The 21,149-nt window shown below is 34.9% G+C and overlaps 1 protein-coding gene across 1 annotated transcript in view; it reads right to left on the bottom strand.

Annotated features, from left to right (window-relative positions):
* The window catches only part of oca2 (oculocutaneous albinism II), a 176,523-nt gene that overhangs the window by 109,607 nt on the left and 45,767 nt on the right, over positions 1–21,149 (bottom strand). The window contains exons 13-14 of the mRNA XM_021477197.3: positions 20,250–20,374; positions 16,053–16,191 (exon numbers count right to left, since the gene is read on the bottom strand). Coding sequence (XP_021332872.2) covers positions 16,053–16,191; positions 20,250–20,374 — 264 coding nt within the window. The remainder of the gene's footprint in view (positions 1–16,052; positions 16,192–20,249; positions 20,375–21,149) is intronic.

Below are 21,149 nucleotides of genomic sequence, written 5' to 3'. Positions count from 1 at the left end.
AAGTTCACTGGTTTTACCAAGGTCATGGAAAGCCTACAACTTTGAGTTGGCAGTTGCAAAATAAAATAAAATAAAATAAAAAATAAATAAAATAAAATAAAATTAAATTAAATTAAATTTAAAAATTTAATTAAATTTAATTAAATTTAATTAAATTTAATTAAAAATAAACATTAAAAGTTTAGAACTTTAAGTTAGCAGTAGTAAAATAAAATAAAATAAAATAATATAAAATAAAATAAATTAAATTAAAAATAAAAATAAATAACAAAATAAGTTTTAATAGTTTAGAACTTTGATTTAGCAGCTGTGAATAAAATCAAAAATAAAATAAAATGAAAGAAATAAAATGATAAGTTCCGAATACATGTGTGAAAACTGTAATTTGAAAGATTAAATTAGTACAAATTTGCATTTTAATTTTAAATTTCAAGAAATATTAAGTACAGTAATATACTGTATCTGCGTCCTATTAACTAAAGAAGATTCAGAAATTTAAGTTACTCTGTACACGAGAATTCAGAGATGTGCCCTTATTCATTTAGATAGTTTCAAAGTAAAATTTTTGGTGCTAAAAAATAAAACTAAATTAAATTAAATTAAACTATAAAAATAGTTTAAGCTTAACAATACACTGCATCGCCTCACCTATATAACTACACAAGCACATATTTGAACTAGCTTAAATATAGTTCTGGATCATACAGTGATTTACAGAGAGCCCAGAGTTTCATCGACTCCCACCTCTATTGCATCAGAAACCCGAGTCTTCAGACTCACACACACAGACATGTGTAAACCAGAAACGTGTTTCATAATGCAGGAAATCTCCATAAAAGTCTTATCATGTTTGAATGACTTAAGAGCCAGCTAAACAGGTACCAAATCAATGCACAAAGCAATCAGATAAGCAAATGGCATATTGAATTGTGTGTGCGTGTCATTTTTTGCCCATAAAGTTGTATCTCCATTCATCATTTGCATGTTATCAACGCAAACAGAAGCCCTCTCAAATATAAACAAATCTGGCCCGTGTAACACAGAGATAACACAAACCACTGCGTCCATGTCAATAATTACAGCAGATGAAATCTCTCCCCGCCGATCAGAATGGATGAATCAGTCCAGCATTTCATACACGTGCATCAGCATCAGCTACAGGCTTCTACACTGCAATAAATGCTTTTCCTTGATTTTTATTTTTTTTTGCTTTGTTTCTAGTCCAAATATCAAAAAATAAAAATATATAAAAATTTGTTTTAAGAAATAATATGTAAAAATTAAGTGATTTAATTAAGATTAAGATTTTTCTTGGAGGGTCACGAAACACCAAAACAGATTTTTTGAGATGTTAACAGTCATATATGTGTCCCACATTGCTTAAAACAATAATAGGACACATATACTTCACACAACAGTGAAAATTGTCTGTTTTTGCGTGTTTTGAGCAAATTCATTCTTTGGGTTTGAAAAGAAATTATGAAGCAACATCACGGCGGTTTAATTAATTAATATTCATGATATGGACTGTTTTACTGTGTACACTGTTCATAGAGAGGCCACGTTGTGTTTCCAGCTGTAATTAAAACTGGAGGCAGAAGAAGGATTGTTCTAGGGCATGGGTTGTCAGTCTTGTTTTTATCAATGTGACGCAACAAAGACTTTGTTTCCATTTCCACGTGATGAAAGCACCGCTGCGTGTGGGCCCACATTTGTGAATTACAGTGGTTTGCTAACACGTGACAAAAAAATGCTTGTAAGGAACATTTTTTTTACCCGAGAGCTTTTAACATCTGGAAATGGTGAAATCTGGATTTGCCAATCGTCTTCTTTTTTTTAAAAAAGATGCGGCTCTAGTTTGTGTTAATTGTCCTGTCTCTACAGATTTGGTTAGTGAGAGATCAGTGTTCTTTTTTTATGTTTATTCAAATGGCAAAGTTAGTTAGCATCGTCAGCAGTTTTTAAAGAAATACCTAACTGGAAATCTTTCAGTAGACCTCCGATCTTCGAGTGGGTCTCAGAATTAGGATGAGTGGCAGCTTATAAAAAACTCTCCTATAGTTTACATGGAAAAATTTAAATTTATTTTGATAATTTTTACATTTCTGCAACCCACAATGTTAGCAAACATGTAATGAGGCATAATAATAATAATAATAATAATATAATAATAATAATAATTAAGGTTATGATATTAGCAAAACCCCCCAACCAACAATAATTGACATAAGATTATTTACGCTTACCACATATATTATCATGTCACAAAGTATATTTTCATTTTATTGGGATATTAAAATTAAGTTTGAAGACCTCACTTTCACTTTACAACCAGGAGAGCAAGGTTTTTTCGCGACACTGCAATTGTTGTTATGAAAGACATATTTGACCTAAAGTTACATTATGCTTTCAGACAGTTTTGTTTTTGAGAGCATGAAGTTGCTAGGCAACAGAGCCACGCATATTCAAAGTCACTTGGAAAAGAAACAGGACATTGAAATGTATGTGTTGTAATTATATGTCCAGTGAAGTGCTTTGAAATGTGAATATTTTCGACGTTTGATGTAATCTCAACCAAAACATTGTTTAGCCCCTCCCCTTTTTAATAAACAACCTATAACAATTTGTTTTATCCCTGCTGTGCCAGTGAGCGTGGTTGAGCTCAAACGCATTAAAACTGAAGCATCTTAAAGGGGGCGGGGCATGTCAGACACTAGAGAGCATTTGATTGGCCGGGATTTGATGAGAAACTGAAGTATGACATGACGTGAATAAAAACATTTATCCATTTAGAATGCCAAACTGACATTACATGTTTATATCAGTTTTATATCTTCTAAACGTGCATTCTGTCACTGTTTTGGTGTGCACTAGCTTATTAATATCCTAATAACAAACAACATTGACATTAAGATCTAAACTTAACTTTATATTAATGTCATGGGACCTTTAAAGGTAAAAATACTCTTAACTTATGGAAAACGTCTCATGCCCCTTCATATGGTCCGGAAAAATTTTGAAGGGCTATCTGGCACCTCTAACCCTCCAACAAAAAAAGAATTGAAACACCCCTTAGGGAGCCCCCTGGTGGTTCAGGATGCCTAAATAAATTACTCTGGCTACAGGAGAACATTCATCACCGAACGCCCTGATAGAAACCTAAAAAAAAGGATGTTTATAAAGTGGTAAATTCATAGGGGGCAGGCTTCAGTGCAGTTTGATGGGTTTCACCCTCAAGAGATTTAGGTGTGTCAGAAATGTTCGTGTATAGATATTGGGTTTTTCAGAAACTTCCCACTGTCAATTGCAGCCCAGCAGGAAGTGACCTTGATGTGGAAAATGTAACTTGAGCTTGATTACCACTGCATCATCCTGCGCAACAGCCGCTTTGACAGGCAAGGACGATGTCTCTACTAAACCACAAATTAACTGCAAGCCCACAGCAATTTCTGCTTTGAGAGCCAGCTGAGGAAACAACTGTTTAAAACCAGGCACCTTTCTGTCACCGATGGAGAACAATAAGAAATAACTAAATGAAAAACTGTGATGGCAAATATTGAACCTCTCATTAAATATTTATACCTGCCTTGCTGATGGGTTTTAATGGGCTTAAATAGCCTTTCTTGTGAAGGATCCTGGAATTCTGAACAACATGGCTCAGTTTGGCCAAACCTATTAAATTTAGTAGATAAATGCTCAAACAATAAATGAACAATACATTTATAGACATTAATAAATTAGTCTAATTTGCCAATTTAGTACATGATTAATCTCATTAGTTGAGGAGATTATAGCCAAAAAATTTAAATGTAGGAGACATTTTTGTCTTTAGTAAATATTTTTGGTTTTAATTTAGCTGAAACTGTGGTCAATATACATATTTTGAATATATTATCAGTGAAGTCAATGGCTTCCATCAGTTTGAGAGTCAATAAAATATACAGGCAAAACAAAACTAATACCTGTGGCTGTAGTCTGTACTGTAGCCTCAGGCAAATTGCTGGTTATCAATTCTGGTTTGAAATCAAATCTTTCACATCGGTTTCCATTCATAAATTACACTATTACAGGAATATCTGAATATTATTATAGAAATATAATAATATATTATATATATTCTACTTTATGCAACAGTTCCGTCTGGTTCTTGAATCTGATTGGCTGATAGCTGAGCAATATTCTGTAATATCAGAACTCAGCAGCTTCTTTACGCTTGTGTATTACTCTGCCCACGTAGAGTGAGAGCAGATCAATAAACTCACCATAGTTTGACAAATATTGCAGCTGTTGGACAACATAATGTACTTGTGAGGCTTTTTTAAGTGAGAATGTAGTTGTTTAGATTGCAACTATGCAGTTTATTTATAAGGATAGTGCCTATCAGGCCCGGATTAAGAACTCAGGGGCCCCTGGGCACATTATCTTGTAAGGCCCCCTACCTGGCCGCACCCCTATAGTTGAATTAAAAAAATAAGAATAATATAATAATTTTTAAATAAAATGAATCTATAATTTGTTGCACACATATTTAAATAAATGATATATAGTACATATGTATTTATAGTCTGCAAAGATTTAAATTATTTTTCAAAGCATTAAATAAAAATACTAATAAAACTACAAATATATATATATATATATATATATATATATATATTTTTTTTTTTTTTTTTTTTTTTTTTTTTTAAGGGTATTTTAGTGTATTGCTTTTACAAACTTATAAAGCATATTATTGCCATGGCATATAACGCACAATGCTTCTCCAATCCAGTTCTATGAATCTGAGTTCTATGAATCTGAGTCTTTCATAATACAAACACTAATTTACTGTCTCTCTCCTTCTCTCCTTGTATTTTCTCTACTCTTCTCGTGATGAAGACTTGATTATAAACCTAAAAGTATCCGAAATCACAGACACTATACCTCTTCTCTCCCCTCTCTCCCCTCTCTCTCCTCTTCTGGGCCTTTCTCTCTCTCTCCCTCTCTCTCTCCCTTTCTGTCTGTCTCTCACACGATGAATCCAGTCCGCGCTGCGCTGCCGTTAGCCTCCCCCGCCTGGTTAATGCTAGCTACTCATCATTTAAAGTTAACGTCTTCTTCTGTACCCTCATTCCCCTGATCACGGGTCTGTTTAAAGAAGGTGTGTATGGAAAATGCCTCAATAAAGATGCCTCCTCTCCTCTTTCTCTCGCGTTTGCTAAATCCACTTGTCCACTCATTTTTGATCTATGACAGGTATAACGTTACACTAAAGTCCGCTCAGTTTAGTGCGGGTTATTACAAAACTGACGTTTCCGCACTTGACCAATTACAGCATTCTGTTTAGTTAAAGAAAGAAAGGCAATTTAAATATAATAATAATATTAATATGTGATCGCGATTTTTTGCTCAGAGGAAATACAGTTGTCTGAGCAATAGAGTTTTTGAAGAGAGGGAGGCGCGGCAGGCGCCTATAATAAGGCTAAACATTATTAAATACCCACGAGACACTTGTGACTTTATATCACATTTGCATTATTTTTAAAAAATGTTTCTTTCCTGTTAAAAATAAATATATTTCCAATCTGATATGTAACGGGGAGAAAAAAAAGTAGCACGAGTTCAACTGATGGTGGATTCGAACCGATGTTATGATTAATCGCGTCAAAAGATGATACCGTGTGCCTTACAAGGTGCACCACTGCGGCTATATTATTTCACTGCTCTTTACTCATCTTGTCTCTATCAATCAGGCATCGATGGGCGTAAACCCTGAATAGCTTAGTCCAACTAGATGCGCTATTTGCAATTAGCCTAAAAAGACACTCCGAAATTTTCTTTTTTTCTCCCCCCTCGCAGGGGCCGCTGGTGCGCACGGGCCCCTGGGTCTGTGCCCATAAGGCCCATTGGTTAATCCGGCCCTGGTGCCTATTTTAAATAGCGTGTCGCTGGCCAGCCTGTCATACTGAGCAGAGCAAAGATGGTTGACGTTCTGCCACAAGATGGTGACAGAGACAGCATATTAAGTCCTAAGGGGAGCAGCATTTTCTCAGCTTAAGTTTCAAACTACAGCTGAACAAATTATTGCAGAACAAGTAAGTGACTTTCTAAGTCGATCTCTCTTTTTTGTATGTTGTAGTGCTGTATATATATATCACAGTAATCTGGTAGTGTTTGCTTTGCTTTGGGTTTTTTGGGGTTAATTTTTGTGAAATCCCGATTATAACAGAGAAAAATACTCAGAAATCTCTGTAGACTGATGGCATTTCATACCGTTGAGCTGAATATGAAACACTTTGAAGAGATTTTGTCTGAAACAGTATGCCTGTACAGACATCTTTATGATCCGTGATCATAGAAATAACCTAATGATCAATAATTCTTGGCTAGAAATTGCAACAGCCGTGGGAGAGGAGAAGGTTTTTGTTAACAGGTTTGGAAAAACCAGAGGGATGAGTTTGTTAAAGCCAAAAGAGGTCATGGCAAAAGCAAAGAAACAGGTACACAATTACAGAATATGTTTTTCCATCATTTATAGGTTTTACACTGATGTACATGTTTAATTTTGAATTTAAAACAATTTAATAGTTACAGAACTTTAATAAAGGAACAAATTATTTCTTTGATAACTGGGGGGGGAAATTTGAACCTATCGGTTTACAATATACTGATGGCCTGTTTTTCTAGGCTTTGTTGGTGATAACGGTCAGGAATTTTGGGCCAGAATTGCCTTTTTAGCATAAGTAGAGGACAGAAACTAGCCAGACAGTAATGTGTGGATTGTGGACTGGGCTAAATCTAAAAAACATCTGTAAGTTTTTGGTAAGTGTACTTTTTTGCTTTTATCCCTGCCATAATAAAAATATATTTGTAGAGCAAGCCATGTTTCACAGTCATTCATATTTTAATAAAGTTTAATAGGTATAAGTGTCCGAGATATGAACAAAAGCAAGTGATGCATCTAAGTTTGTTTAAAAAAATCTTGAATGATTATAAAAATCCTAATAATCAATAAAAAATAATAAAAATAATTGCGACGCAGTGGCACAATAGCTAGTGCTGTCGCCTCACAGCAAGAAGGTCGCTGGTTCGAGCCTCAGTTGGGTCAGTTGGCGTTTCTCTTTGGAGGTTGCATGTTCTCCCTGAGTTTGCGTGGGTTTCCTCCGGATGCTCCGGTTTCCCCCACAGTCCAAAGACATGTGGTACAGGTAAATCGGGTAGGCTAAATTGTACATAGTGTATGAGTGTGAATGAGCGTGTATGAGTGTTTGCCAGAGATGGGTTGCAGCTGGAAGGGCATCCGTTGCGTTAAACATGTGCTGGATAAGTTGGCGGTTCATTCCGCTGTGTCGACCCCGCATTGATAAAGAGACTAAGACAAAAAGAAAATGAATGAATAAAAGTATTTAGTTTTTATAGTTTTTATAAAATATTTAATGATATTAATGATATGACATAGTTCCGGAAACGTCCTACTTCTCTGTTTATCCATCTGACTTTACGGTCAGTTTCTTTTGACCGCCCACTGTCGTTTTAAAAAATATCACAATGGGGAACCCAGCAAATATAAAAACCTCATCCATTTTTGAAGGTGCGCGCACAGTCAGCAGAGGTGTGCAATGCGGTGCCAGGCGAAAGTATAAATCCAATCCATGCCAACCATCAGTGCCAATCTACAGCCACATTCTCGTGTAATATTGGTCATATATTTTATGAAAGAATGAATACTAATTTTTACAATGTTTCATAACAAAATTGCTAATTTAAGCTCTAATTAACTTTAACGTTGTGTGGCAGCAAAAGAAAAAATATTTTAAAGAAAAAAACTTATTTTTTATTAAGACCATCCATTACAATCCAAAATAACAGTGCACCTACTGCATATTTCAGCATATATTACAAAAATCCTCTCTTTACCTTTGCATGACCCTTCAAGACACTCTTCAAAACAGACTTAAAAGGTGCTGCAACACTCAAATAAACTAGCTACTTTTATGTGCTTCACACACTAATTCATCCATCTCAGTCATAAAGTATGATGAGTTTGGAAATCAATTTCACTGACAAGTTGTTTATGTGACATAAAATACATGGCTTCAAATAGATTGAGGTTTTCAGGCATGTAGTTGTTCTTTTTGCGTGTAGCCTTTTAAATAGACTGTCAGAAAAAGATGAATCTCCTATACTTTTATAGCCAGCCTCTTTCCGCTCCCTTTCTATTTTGCGCTGATACACACATGCGGCTTTGTGTTTTAGTCATTGTGTCTGTGGTTGTGTGTGACAGAAAGAGCTGCAGGGTAGAGTGGCTCCAAAGAGAGCATCTTTAATCAGCATCCGGAGCTGAAGATGAAAGAGCTCTATTTTGTCCTCTGTGCCTCATTCAGAGCTTTAGCTGGACACTTACACATACTTACTGACACTCGCTGACCATATGCACTTAAGCCTTTGGTTTTATACAAGTATGTTAGGGCAGTGGTTTGCAAACTTTTTTTGCCTGAGACCAATTTTCCACCCAGAAAATATTATAAGGCCCCCTTCATTTATTATTGTTCATTTAAGTTTGAGGTAAGGATGACAAATTTTTTGTTTTCATACAAATGGTATGTTCATTACTACATCTAGATATACTTATCCGCAAATAATACTCTAATGTAAAAAATAAAAGCAAAAAATCAGTAGGCCATTTGTAACAAAAAAAACGTAAGCCTTTTCGCCTTGCAGTCAAAAACTCTAGATAAGTAATCTGTAAACATCATATGAATTTGGACGGCCTCATGCATTTGCTAGAAAGAACTTTGGCAAAGATAATGCACTGTGGCTGGGTCAGGGACTTTTTGCTTTGAGAAAATGGAATAAAACCATAGTCCAGGTAACTATCTTGGTATTTTATGCATTTCGTGTTTCCAGTATTACTAGTGCTGCGACCCGAAATGTTTGGAGCTTCATCAAATGAGTGTAGTATGTTTGGGTCATTACTATTAGCTGCTAAAGGCGAATCTGTGAGACTGAGTCTTTTTTGTGGAAGAAGAATTGCAAGCTTGTCCATTTGTTTGGCCAGTCGGGGGATGAAATAAACAACATGATTGTTTTCATAATTGTCCACTGCTAGAAAATTGTAAAATATGATGTGACACCAGACCGATTTTCAAAATGAACTAAGATGTGCATTTTAAATTGTTTTTGTTAGAAATGCACCGATTGCAATTTTCTAGGCCAATTTTGATTTATGACTTTTTTGGTAAGTGTGGCCTGCTAATTTAGATTTTTTTTTTAACTCTAATTTACAATATACATGCAAATATATATTTTTATAAATTATTTTCATAAGAAAAAAGGTATTAGACTATTATATCAAATAAATTGAAAATTCATTGGTGGTTTCCCACTGTAGCGACCTCTGAAATAGAGACTAAGCTAAAAGAAAATGAATGAATAAATAAATGAAAATTTATTTTAAAATTATTTAAAAATTTTAAATATACATATAAACATTATTAAAATAAACATTAGTGGTCATCAAACTGCAACATTAACAAAACATGCAATTTTCCATTGTTTATAACTTTGATTCTAAGCTATGCTTATCAAAATTGTTTTGACTAATATTTGTATGTATGATTTTGTACTGTCACCCAATAGATGCTTATTTTCAGATTTTTATTATATTGTTCTGGTAAACCATTTTGCAGACAGTTTAAACATGACTCTGACTGTGAGAGCAAGAGTCTCTATGACAGGGGTCACCAACCCTGTTCCTGGAGAGCTACCTTCCTGCAAAATTCAGCACCAACCCTTGTGCAAATAAAATCTGTAGGAAGGTAGCTCTCCAGGTACTGCTCTATGATGTCATGATCCATGCTACCAACCTCTAATAATGTGGGCTGGCTGAAATTATATATATATATATATATATATATATATATATATATATATATATATATATATATATATATATATATATATATATATATATATACACTATATATCGCATACGGACCCTGAGCATGCATCAGTAGCGCATCCACATTTGTAATGTGCTCCCAGGACAAGTGTCATTCTTGCTGGACTTTTGTGCTGTGAACGGGTTTAGCAACGAGCAAACAAAAAAATTAAAGCAAAAAGGCAGAACCCGTCATAGGTAAGATTTCGGGGGTGGTGAGGGTGGGGGGTGTATGTTACGAACTACTGTGCTAAACAAGTATCGATGATAATAGTACAGTCTCTTACTGCATTGACCATAAGGCAAAGTAGCACCAAATACTAGGCTTATGCTAGTTTTGTTGAATAAAATCAGTAAACAATGTAAATGAAATTTGACAACAAGATGCTTTGGTGCTAGAAACTTGTATTATTATCGACTAATTGAAGGAGTCGTTCATGAAGGGGATACATTCACAAATAAATCGCTCTCTTCAGTAGAATGAGAGGTGAAAGCAGGAGAGGGAGTGTGTTTCAGGACATAGATTAGATCAAATTTAACAGGTAAGGAGGATCATACATTTTGATGAACACAAACACATGCTCTTTGTCGGCAATGCCCATGTGATCACTTATCCATCAATGTAGAAAAGGGATGTAAAATTATAATTTTTCCAATTTAAAAAAATATATATCATACTGCCCACAGGGAAAACTCCTGTTAATAGGTATACATGTGTATATATCTCTGCTTCTGGATGCCACTCCTCCACTGCACCTTGGTCCCACGTTCATTTCAAAGGAATGCTTCCCTGTACTAAAATGACAACAACAGTGGAGGTGACATCTAATGTAAATATGTATGGGCTGGAATCACTAGTCTGGTCACTAGTCAGGCTGAACATGCAAAAACAAAAAAAACAAAAAACATTCGATTCTGTTCCTTGGCAAGTCAGTAGTCAGCAAGCTGGACTGATGCTTACCAATGACCCAATGCTGCCCAGGCCTTAAGGCGACACAATATTGCCTAGAGGAAAAAAAGCAGCTAAGATACCCAATAATAGTTAGCAAATTAATGTCTTATATTATCTAGCAAGATTATTAGAGTTATCGAAAAGTACAGCATATTTGCACATTATATTATATAACAAAATTAAATGACTGATATCTTACAGTATATTTTACTACAAATTTTATTCTTGGGTACACTAAAGTGCACTGAGCACCAAAAGTAGCTTCTTTCCTCGTTATTCCTATTTCATTCAATGTTTTTTGATCTTATATCTTTTTGTCAAAGCATAATCCAAATGACTCTGATTTTTTGTTCATTTTCCTTCAGCACACCTTTCCTTCCTTATATATCAGGGGTCTCCACTGCGGAATGACCACCAACTATTCCGGCATCTGTTTTACACAGAGAATGAGAAACAATCGTACACTGTCACATTCACGCACACGCACTCATACACTAAGGCAAATTTTGTTGACTCAATTCACCTATAGGGCATGTCTTTGGACTGAGGGAGAAACTGAAGCACCTGGAGGAAACATGCAAACTCCACAAAGAAATGGCAAGGGGCCCAGCCGGTACTCGAACCAGCAACCATCTTGCTGTAAAATGACAGTGTTATTCACTAAGGCATCTTGCTACCCAATCAAAATGATTAAATTCTCAAAATTAATTATAATTATAAATATGTACACTGTAAAAAAACTTAAAAATTCGTAATTTTACGGTTTATTTTCGGCCTGTTAAATTACATAAATTTACCATAAAATAATGGATATTAACTTACAGAAATTTGCCAGAAATTGAAATTTAAGGAAAATTCTGTAATTTAATATTCGTTATTTTACTGTGAATTTCTGTAATTTAACAGCCGTTATTTTATTTTTTTTCAGCACCCCAGCTGCCGGAAATAAATTTCTTCTGTTTGAGTGACAAAAAACTACAGGATGTAAATTACTTCATAATTGAGATTGTAGTTTTGCTTTAAATCAGGTAGCAGCACATGACAGTAACAACACCAAGGCTGTGAATTTGATTCTCAATAAAAGCAAAAACTGATCAAACGTTTACCTTTCAATGCAATGTGAATCACTTTAGGTAAAAGTTTCTGCGAAACGCGTAAAAGCAATTTAAATGCAATGCAATGCAAATGCAATGCAAATAGGATTAATCTGCCACTGAAGGGCATACTTTAGGTGTGTTATAAATGCATCCAAAGTGTTATCCATTTGAACAGCATTCAAACCCATAATACTAAATAAGAGCAACATATTAACAAACCCAACAACAAAAAGACAAACTATGAGACACTCCAGTACTGTCACACTTATATTTAGTCATACCACCAATAAGGTCATACACTGGTCTCTGTCTGAACATGAACATGAATTTTCTATCACAAGCACAAACCTGAGTCCCACGGTTCTGTCTTTTCCATTAAAGTGAATAATAAATCAAAAATGTTCCCTCACCTTTTCAATCAATCCGGTTTTTCACAAGGCTCAATAAAGACAGGAGCACACAAGACTCTGTGCTTTAAGGTCACATAATAAACCTGAAGATTATTCAGGCTGCTCGTGACCTTGTCCAGTTGGTAGGATGGAACTTTAAATTGTGCTTCCCTTTGACTGAGGGTTTGATAGAAAGAGTTTGAACATAGATTCAAAGGTTGTACTAGAAGGAAAGAAAATCCTTGTGTTCCTGTTCTGTGATTAAGTTAGGAAAGTAAGTACACAGCAATGTTTCAGACTCAATATTTTGTAATCAGTCACTTTCACCAGCATCAAGAAACGCATACTAGACTTGTTTCAAAGAGCAGGCTGAAGTAGAAGTGGTTTCTTTATGCTCTCCTTCAGCTTGCTCTCTTCTTTATCAGGGGTCGCCGCAGTGGAATGAACTGCAAATTACTCTGGCATATGATTTACTGACAAACGTCCTTCATGCAGCTTAACTTAAAGGGATAGCTCACCCCAAAAAATGAATTAACTCACTATATTTGATGCAAGTGGTTCCAAACATTTATGAGTTTCTTTATTCTGCTGAACACAAAAGAAAAGATGTTGAAGAAAGCTGGAAATTTGACTTCTATTGTAACAAAAACAAACACAATTGTAATGGTAACAGGTTTCCAGTTTTCCTCAAAGTATCCTATTTTGCGTTCAACAGAAGAAATAATCTCAAACAGGTTTGGAAAAAGAAAGGGGTGAGTAAAATGATGACAGAATTTTCAGTTTTGCATGAACTTTCCCTTTTAATGCTAAGCAGTTAGGTAAAGCTGCGTCCAGTCAGTACCTGGATGAGAGACACATGGGAAAGCTAGGTAGCTGCCGGAAGTGATGTTAGTAAGACCAGCAGGGGGCGCTCGACCTGCTGTCGGAGTGGGTCCTACCGCCCCAGTAAAGTGAGGGGGACTCTATACTGCTCAGTGAGTGCCATCTTTCAGATGAGATGTTAAACCGAGGTCCAGACACTATGTGGTTGTTAAAAATCCCATGATATCCTTCGAAAAAAAAAGAGTAGGGGTTTAACCCCGGCATCCTGGCCAAATTTCCCACTGGCCTATGCTCATGTTGGTCTTTTAATCATCCCTATATCACAATTGGCTTCATCACTTTGTTGACTCTTCACCAATCAGCTGGTGTGTGGTGTGCGATCTGGTGCAAAATGGCTGCCATCGTGTCATCCAGGTGGATGCTGCACACTGGTGGTGGATGAAGAGATTCCCCAAAAAAAAAGGTGTAAAATCCCTTTGAGTGTCCAGAAAAGCAATATATAAATGTGAAGAATTATTATTAATTATTAATCCTTGTCATCCAGCACCCAGCAAAAAAAAGACAAAAAAAGGATGATAATGGAGTACATTGTGAAAAAAAAAGATCAAAACATCATGCCAACATATTTGTGTTATTTTAACTTATTAAAAAAGCTTAACCATGTTAAACTTAAGATTTTAAGGTATACATGATTCAACTTGACACTTTAAATCAGTTTAATGTGAAGTAAGTCAAAGTTGCATGTAATGTTTATTTGATTTAGTATAATAATGCATTGTTTATTTAATGCCATGTCAGCAACCAAAGCTATTTTTATGGCAAAAAACATTTCCATAATAAATATACAGCCTTAGATATCTAAATATAGAGCCCTATATATCATGCACCCAACTCAATTAGACACGAGACGTGTTTGGTATGATTTGTTGCTATTTTCAGACCAGCATAACCCTAATTTTCACATTTTAAAAAATAAAAAAAAATATTAAAGAATTAAAATGTTACAAAAATTATTATTTTCTACATAAATATAAAAAACACTGCATCCATGCAGGGGGGGTGGGGGGATCAGTTTATTTATGACAATTTGCATTTATATAATGTTATTATTAGGAGTATTATTTTATATATGCATATTTTAGTTTAGTCGTGTCTGGTTTTGGAGACGTATGCATACACGTATGGGGTATAAGAATAGGAAGTGTTTAGATATATATTTAGACCACACTTCATTATTATTGTTCATTTATTCATTTGCTGGAAATTAGAACTGAATATAGAAATATTTTTTAAACAAATTTTTGGGCTTGACAAATAAAATTAAATATGTAGGCTAATAAATGTCTTCAGTGGAGTGCGTACAACACTGTTTCCTTGTTCACGAAAGTGAAGGAGTAAAGTAAATAGAATGTAAAGAGGCTGAATGGAGGAGGCTCTTTCTTTATTCTTGCGCACATGGTCTTAACTGTTTTCTCGCTAGTGAAGCATTCAGTTTTTCCACTTACAAAGTCTGCCATGTAAATAGCAAATGCACCATGGCGCAACACAACTGACTCTTAAAGAGAATGGAAAATGAGACTCTGATTGTTTTAATGCACGTTTTGCTCAAAACACAACCATAACTCATTAGAAGAATAAGCACAACCTTGTTAGACCATGCACCATGCGATTTAGACTTTGCACCTAGATCATTCAAATAGAGCCCAAAATGTCTTAAAACTCTCTGGAGGAAATTAGCATTTGTTCACCACTTGTTCAAAGCTTCCTTAGCAGCTGCATCATCTATTTGATTAAATGTAATAAATAAATGAATAAATAAACAAACAGACAGACAAACAAACAAATAAATAAAATCACACATTACAGTGAAATGTGTAACGTGTGTAAGGTGGATTCCAAGTGATTCTTCAGAACAAAGAGTTTCAGGGAAACACTTTTTGGTTCCCAGGGTATAAAGATAAACCCCACAATTTTGAATATAAGGCTGCTATTGCTGTGCACAATAGTGTCAAACAAGAAGACACTTCTAAAGATGCAGAAAACTTGATTTTCTGGGCTCAGTCTTTGGTGTTTCTAGTCTGTTCTATTTACACACTTGCATAAAATGATTGCGATGCAGTTTGTGCCCAAGATCAGAACAAATTTCCATCAAAATCTAATCTAGCTAGCTGATCAATTCATCTCTATACCCTCACTTGGTAAAAAAAAAAAAAACTCATAACATTGAAAATGGCTATGATAACTGGACACAAACACTAATACTGAATGCACATTACAAAAATAATTGGATATTTAAATTGAAATGGTTATTTGTGTGCTCACATTATAAACTGCATGAATTATTTGGATTCTTGAATGTGAACACCTTATACGCAGTGTGAAGAAAGTGTGATACAGTAAATAACAAGTCTATTGCAGCCAAACATACCACATGCTCTAAGTTAGAAATTGTTGGTTTCAGAGTTTGTACAAACTGTCTGCTACACAATTGCAGTTTTGATTTACGGAAGTTAAACGATTTCAGTTCTGCCGAGAGAAACAGAACGATGGAGAGAGAGAATTTGGCAGAGTGAAACTGAAGCTGGCAAGAAACATTCCTACATAATTAATAGTCTGAGGTGTAAGACAGGATGCCATAGTGCTTTAGCCTTGAGTTGCTAGTGACAGGGTGTTTTGGCACAAGGCTTTCATTCCATGCCAGAAAAACGCTTGGTCATGTGTCTGTGTGTTTTTTTGTTTATTTGTGCAATCATGTATAATTTGTCCGACAAGTTCCCTGACACACTTTCGACAGGCACAAGACAGCAGCACGATATCTCTTCACCCGTGAATGACCTGGCATCAAACGCTAACGGTGATAAATAATTACATACTTTTTTACGGAGATCCTGGTTGGATACGATGATGACATTGGGAGGATCTCCGACAGCAGTGGCAGCTCCTCCGATGTTGGTGAAGATTACTTCTGCAATCAGGACCTGCCTGGGGTCCAGATTAAGCACCTCACAAAGCCTAGTGTACAAAAGACACTGATTAGCACTAGCGAAGCTGGACTGTCAGTGCAGTGCAAACAATTTAATGTTAACTAACTGCAGACATTTCTATCACTCAAAACTCATAGCAGAAATAAAACAGACAATAGACAAGGATGAATCTCTCCAGTGTGCGTGTGTATAGCACCTTTAAAGCACTATCGGTGGCTACACCAATGAATTTTTACAGAGGATTGTAGCTTTAAAGGTGCTGTATGTAAGTTTTTGACTCTTCTAAAGCATACGAATACCATAAAACATTTGCAGATATTTAAGAAACAAGTGAAAATAATAGTTTATTTGAAAAACAATGCTAAAGTCAGATAGTCTGCTTTGAAAATGCGTGTTCCACGCTGGAAAGTCTGTCTTTGTTTTGGTCATTTAACCTGCCTTATGCCAGTTTAACCAATTATATTTCAGCACCCCGGATTACCTTGGCGGAAAACAATGGTTTTCATTAATTTAGTCAGAAACGCTCTCAAACTATGCATCTGTGACTGAAATGCAACTTCCAGGGGATAGTAGCAGACTCCAAACGAAACGCAGATTCAGAGTTCCACATGACGTGGTTATTAATAAGCAAATAATATCAATGTTACAAACGTAAACATTGGGTGAGCAGGTAAGGTTTATAATCTAATTAACACATATTAAACTACTTTAACATTATTAAATGAACATGCTGAATCACTGATTTGTCTTGGCTTACACAGAAGTTCCATTTCAAATGGTTTATGTTATTTTCAAGATCTGAGGTGAACTATCTGCTGCTGCTTTCAGTAGTATGCCAATAAAAATCATGTAAAATGGCATTTGAACTCACATTATTAGCAGTGAATAGAGCATATAACACTGTATAGAGCACACAAAGTGTACATGAGGTGATCATTGTCAGTTTTTTTGTTATACAGCTGCAAGAAATAGTTTCTAAATAATACATTTCTGGTGTTTTTTAAAACAAAAACTCCTTCTAATATGAAAAATATTCCTTCTATTATGTACCGTTGCTTTTACTTGATTTAATACATGATTTAATAATCAGCTCTATATCAGCCTTTAGGTTCGACAGTTAGGCACAGTGCTGTTGGTGTCATCAATCTAGCAACCCGCACTTGTGTTTGTTTTGAACCAGGCATGCAATAACTAGTTCAACCACTGGTTGTCAAACTGACAAACTGCACCTTTAATTATGCCACATTTGTAATATATATAATAAAACAGGAAGATGGGAGGGCCTAATTCAGTAAAAGCAAGTTTAAGCTGAGCTTCGCAAAATTCCAGGTTTGTGCACAAGCTTAGTTATTAACACTGAATTTCAAGCAAACCCAAAGATAAGCAAATCAGTTTCCTTTGTTAAATTGGCGTAAAGAAAGCACTTCAACAAGCAAATTGGCAGTTAACGAAGAGCTGAACTCTCTAATTTTTAGAATTCATTCTTTAACGTGTGTGTGTGTGTGTGTGTGTGTGTGTGTGTGTGTGTGTGTGTGTGTGTGTGTGTGTGTGTGTGTGTGTGTGTGTGTGTGCGTTCTCTGCTTTTAAACCCTGAAGCCCTGAAGGTGTTTGAAGATGCAATTGGTGATGCATAATCAAAAAAAAGGGAGTCATTTCTCACCAGCAATGTCATGAAAGCGCTGAGGCAGCGGCTCACATTTTAATAGCTATTTGAAATATAGATTTATTTTATGCTACCAGACTAGGGATTTCTAGAATCCAAATAAGATGATAAGAATTTGATGGATGGATTTCGCAGAAATTCCAAAAAGGTATCTTTGCTATAACAAACGTGTATGTGGATTATTTTATACACATTTGTTTTCAGCAGGAATGGCACATGATGAAACTAATTGGTTCACACTGGGTGGCTTCTGAAGAAAAGTGGTGTCCTGTATAAATAATGGCATGTATAAGCAAATACAACATATACTGTAAGTGACATAAATATGAAAAACAAGATAAATCACATGAAAGAGACTGTGTAAGAATGAAAAGATGGAAGGTTCAAATATGCTCCATTCGAGCTGAAAAGAGCAAATAGGGTGGGAAGTTTATAGTGTGGTGAAATAACTTTTTGACTCCTTTTACAACTCTAAGCAGACTGAAAGAGAAATTCTTGTCCAAAGAAAATTCAAGGCCTTCTAGTATTCAGCTGATCAGACATCTTTACAATGTCTTATATATATTTATATTTTAAATATTTCACATACTGTACAATACAAGTTAAGCAATACTGACAATTGTCGATTGCTAAATAAAAAGATCTGCATTCGTCTCTCAGTTTGTAAAAAAAAAAAATGAAATAGCCTATATAGTATATACTGTGAAGTGTGTACAATACATTTAAGGCATTCTAAAGGTTTTCTGAGGTTCTTTTCTCTGAGTATTGTTCTTTCACAATATGCATTCATAACTGTTTGCCCCATAGACTTCCTTAGAGAGTTGGGCAGCAATGCAATACTGTTAATGCTTTGCGACAATGATTCCAATATATTGCAAAAAACAATTAGTTGACTTTACTTTTAAAAACAAAAATAAGTACATTCATTCAGTCTATTTTATTTTAAATAGCGAATAAACCTGTTGCTTATTTTGTAAATGAACTAATACAAGTAACTAAATGTATACAGTGTAATAAACAGTATAGCAAATTGCTAAAATTTCAATAATAATGTTTGAGTTAATTTTTAGAATGTCACCTTAATAATGGGAAAATATTCTAACCTTACATTTCATAAGTGTTTCACTTGGGTCCCATGAGTGAGTTTAACATGCGACTCATGTTTTATCTATATTAATGTTTCCCTCGGTAAGAAGATCGAGCAGGCTATAAACATAGTACAGTACGAGGGACATGTGCAACTAATAAGGCTTAGATGATCAAGAAGGTAGAAATGAGAAATAAACATGAACAAAGTGAGGGTTTTGAAGAGAAATTTCAAAATGCTAATTTAGTTTTTTGTTATGGTTTAAGTAATATGAGGAATGGCCTAAATTAATAAGGACAAAATAACAAAATTAATAAACAAAATAAGGACATTTTCACAGTATGTCTGATAATATTTTTTCTTCTGGAAGATTTGTTTTATTTCGGCAAAAATAAAAACAGTTATTAATTTTTTAAACACCATTTTAAGGACAAAATGATTAGCCCTTTTAAGCATTTTTTTTTTTTGAGAGTCTACAGAACAAATCATCGTTATACAATAACTTGCCTAATTACTGTATCCCGCCTAGTTAACCTAATTAACCTAGTTAAGCCTTTAAATGTCAATTTAAGCTGTATTGAAGTGTCTTGAAAATGATCTAGTAAAATATTATCTACCGTCATCATGGCAAAGATAAAATAAATCAGTTATTAGAAATGAGCTATTAAAACTATTATGCTTAGAATTGTGTTGAAAAAAAATCTTCTTTACATTTAACAAAAATTGGGGGGAAAAATAAACAGGGAGCTAATAATCCAGGGGGGCTAATAATTCTGACTTCAACTGTAAATAGGGCCAGATGGAATCTGAGGACGTTTTTTGCTATTTTGGTAAAAATCTGCAGATTTTTGCTGAATTTTTTTGGCAGTATCATATCTAAAACCTTAATATGTGAAATAAAAAATAATATCTTTTAAACTTTTATTAAATGTTTAAAATGCAAATCCAATTAGATTCACTTTGTTTGGTTGACAAAGCAAGTCTCTCATAATATATCTACTAAAACACAGAAAATACTGTACAAACTGCATTATACATAAATCAGATGAAACTTTACATATCAGTCAATAACATTACCAAAAATAATTAAAAAACTGAATAAATATAGATTTACACACATTTACTAAAGTTAATAAACAGAATTAAGGACGGGCTAAAAAATCTGCAGAAATCTGCAGAAATCTGAGGAAACTGCGTGCGTAGATTCCGTGTGGGCCTTCAATTAATGATAAGTTATATTATTCAACTTTTAATAACTGGTTGTGACCAAACGCTGATTTAAATGCTAGCACAATAATGATTTAGGTAAAACAAATATTAAAAAAGACTAATATACCTTATAGTCACAGGGGTGAAGAGCATCATAGTTGTCACATTATCAAGGAAGGCAGACAGAATGGCAGCAATTAAGCAGAGAATAATAATCATGGGCCAAACTCTTCCTCGTGATAACTGATAGGCCTGTGTGGGGACAAACAAACACAGTGGGAGATACCTTAAAGATGAGTTTACAAAGTTAGATCTTTTCTCATAACTTCACAGAAATAAAAACTAACTGAGACACAAAAAAAATGCCTTTCTGAACATTACCACAATCATGTTTTCATAAAAATCCTTCATTGGAAAGAAGAGATAGATCTATCAGTGGCTCAAAGATAAAGGATCAAGAGCAGTCCTCTGAGGGGGTCTCTCAACACAGCGTTCAAAAGTGTGCTTTAATGAGGGATTCAGTCTAAAAATTGACACAGATCCGTAGTGTGTTTGCTCATTCATGCTTTATTGCTAAAAGACTGTTCAAGCCTGGAAAGAATAGAAAGAAAATGGCAGCACTTTAAGATCCTGTCACTATGGAGACATTATCAGACTGTCTGGAATCATTTTAATCAAGTGGTAACACTGGAGTGTTGAAGCCCACCTTCCTGTCGGAAATTGGCGGTAACTAAAAAAAAACAATGCAAACCCCCACACACGACTATACTCTTATTTCAAATTAAACAATCCAACTTCATGCTCTCGAGTTGGTCTCTTGAATTCAATCAGAAGTTGTTTCTATGGCAATATTTTAATTTGTTGGACATGCCCTTGTCCAAAACCCTCTTAATATTCATGAATGGGATGAGAAGCCATAAGCGTGCGCCCTCGTTTGCCCGAGCACATCTTTAATGATCTAAAAGAGCTTTTATAGGGGTCCACAGAATCCTTGAACAGATATCCATCCAATGAAGTTCATCGTAGA

The sequence above is a fragment of the Danio rerio genome, chromosome 6 (assembly GCF_049306965.1).
Source record: "Danio rerio strain Tuebingen ecotype United States chromosome 6, GRCz12tu, whole genome shotgun sequence".
NCBI lineage: Eukaryota > Metazoa > Chordata > Actinopteri > Cypriniformes > Danionidae > Danio > Danio rerio.
The sequence above is the reverse complement of the archived record's forward strand: the minus strand, read 5'-3'. Positions and strand labels throughout refer to the sequence as shown.